This window comes from Ostrea edulis, chromosome 9 (assembly GCF_947568905.1).
Source record: "Ostrea edulis chromosome 9, xbOstEdul1.1, whole genome shotgun sequence".
In the NCBI taxonomy this organism is placed as follows: domain Eukaryota; kingdom Metazoa; phylum Mollusca; class Bivalvia; order Ostreida; family Ostreidae; genus Ostrea; species Ostrea edulis.
In genome coordinates, this window is record NC_079172.1 from 41,703,471 (window position 1) to 41,705,773 (window position 2,303).

The 2,303-nt window shown below is 35.6% G+C and overlaps 1 protein-coding gene across 1 annotated transcript in view; it reads left to right on the forward strand.

Moving 5' to 3' along the window:
- The window catches only part of LOC125658594 (uncharacterized), a 2,613-nt gene extending 310 nt beyond the window's left edge, over positions 1-2,303 (forward strand). Inside the window, exons 2-4 of the mRNA XM_048889885.2 lie at positions 600-735; positions 964-1,040; positions 1,761-2,303. Coding sequence (XP_048745842.1) covers positions 600-735; positions 964-1,040; positions 1,761-2,047 — 500 coding nt within the window. The 3' untranslated portion in view covers positions 2,048-2,303. The remainder of the gene's footprint in view (positions 1-599; positions 736-963; positions 1,041-1,760) is intronic.

The window sequence follows — 2,303 nt, forward strand, 5'->3', positions numbered from 1 at the left end:
AACCCACTTCACTCTATCATGGTAGAGAGAGAGAGAGAGAGAGATTTATATTTTTCCTGGAACATCATTATTGCATTGATTGTCGGATAAAAATATAAATTCAGATAGTTAGAGAGAGAGGGGGGGGGTGTTTAAAACTCCTGTAAGTTTAAAAATTGTCACCTGATATCGATTTTCACACACTGCATGATTATCATTATATTCAACATTCATAAAATTAATTAGTTTTAAGGGGGAGGGGGTGTTGATGAAAACTATGAGAATTTAGTTTTTTGATCCAGCAATAAACGTTGTTAATTCGTTTGTCATTTTAAATTCTTTTTAAAAGAGCACTTTTGATTGGTAGCTTAATCCTCTGGTTCACCCCCCCCCCCTTCGAAAAATTTCTAGATTCGCGCCTGTCGCCTGATACTGATAATAATAAAGGAAATATTCGCCTGTAGTATACCAACTCACAATTTAATCAATCGATTTTTGCAAATTTTTTAAATATAATTATGTTTCTCAATAAGTTTATATAAACCCGCGGCTTGTATCAATGTTTTAGCTTGCTTTGAAATGTGTTCTTGTGTAAAATCGAAATTCGTTTATCAATCTAGGAGTCGGGGAAATGTGTTTGAAAGAGGGGAAAGAACTCTACTGCGACACAGGGTATACCTGTTGTAACCAAGGGAACGGAAAATGTTGCGGTTCAGACTTTGTGTGCGGCATTGACGGAGCCTGTATTGCTTTGGCGTATACATATTTTTTCATTTCTCTCTATCCAACGTAACATATTAATTGAAATACATGTACATGTAGATGAGATGTGTATTAACTAGCTTTTTTAAAAGTACTTGATTTTCTTTTAAGACATGATTTAAACCGTTATCGATTTTAAATATTTTTGATGGTCAATGAATATTCATCATGATAATCTACATTTCTCGATTTCAATATCTTATTACTGTAAATTTATTTTAGGTACCTGATTTTTCCACCAATCATATCCGTCATTATCGTTGTCATCATATTGTGTTTCTGCTGTTACTGTTGCCGCAGTAAGTAGATATTTAACACAACAGACATCGACCATTTAAAAAAAGAGATATTTATAAATATACTTATATTTCCATACCGAATGTTACATAAACAACGAAATAAATCATAGGTCTTTTTCTAAAGAAATGTTTAAGTCAATGTCGACCAGTGATGCTTACTAAGAATATCTTTTCTGCAGGTATACCACGTATAATGTACTTATATTGTAATAGGTAAAGAGAAAATTTATGGCTGGCCCGAGAATTGAATACAGGACCCCCTCCATTACCACTAGCCAGGTGTTCTAACCACTAAGCCACCCAGACCGATACCCACTTTTACTGAGTCCGGTGGCGCCTAAGTAGTGGAAACGCAGATAATAATTTTAACATTTATTCCTCTTTAAAGATATCTCGTAAATTTTATAAGATATCTTATAAAAGATACGTTTTCTTTAGGATATCTTGTATGTTTTATACGCTTCTCCGTCGTTACCTTCCCATATTCATATACATGTACAGCAATATCTCGATTTGACTGGCTACTTAACATGGATACGTCAACAAACGAAATCATTTGACGCTGTGAATAATGAAATTCATAATTGATCCGTTCGTTTTCTTCACTTTTTTCATTGATGTCACTTCTCAAATAAGCGATATTGGTATATTATTATAAAGATGTCAACACCATTATGATATTTAGAAATGCGATTTTTAGAAAGAATCTTCATTTTGCAGAGGATAAGAAGAAAACGTCAGTCTTGGACAACGAGTATCCTTTCGCTATGAATGCCTACCCCCCTTCTCACAACGTTCCTCCCACTGGGGTTCCCCTCAGTATGATCTCCAAGCTGAACACGAGAAACCCAGTCACTCCCAAACAAACGAAACCGGTCTACAGAGCCGAACCTCTCCTCGCACCTTCCTCAAAGTCTAGGGACGATGGGGATGTTCCCAACTCCCCGGCTCCGCCCTATGTACAACCCCAGGGGAAAAACAAGGGGCGCTACAAAGATGTTTATTGACGAAAGGACTCCTAAAACAACGTATACCTTAGAGTGGCTTATCGATCTACTTGAATATCTCCTCAGATTTCCCCGTATTTATTATTTACACGTGCCTCACACTAATGTCCATTATGAAGCAGATTTGGAATATTCTATACACCTGTACATCTAATTTTAATGAGATATTCAGAAACACGTGGTTATGCTTATTTTCATACTAAATGTTTAACGTCGGTTGTTGTTGTTTTGAGAAATAAAAAAAGAGTACTGTTAA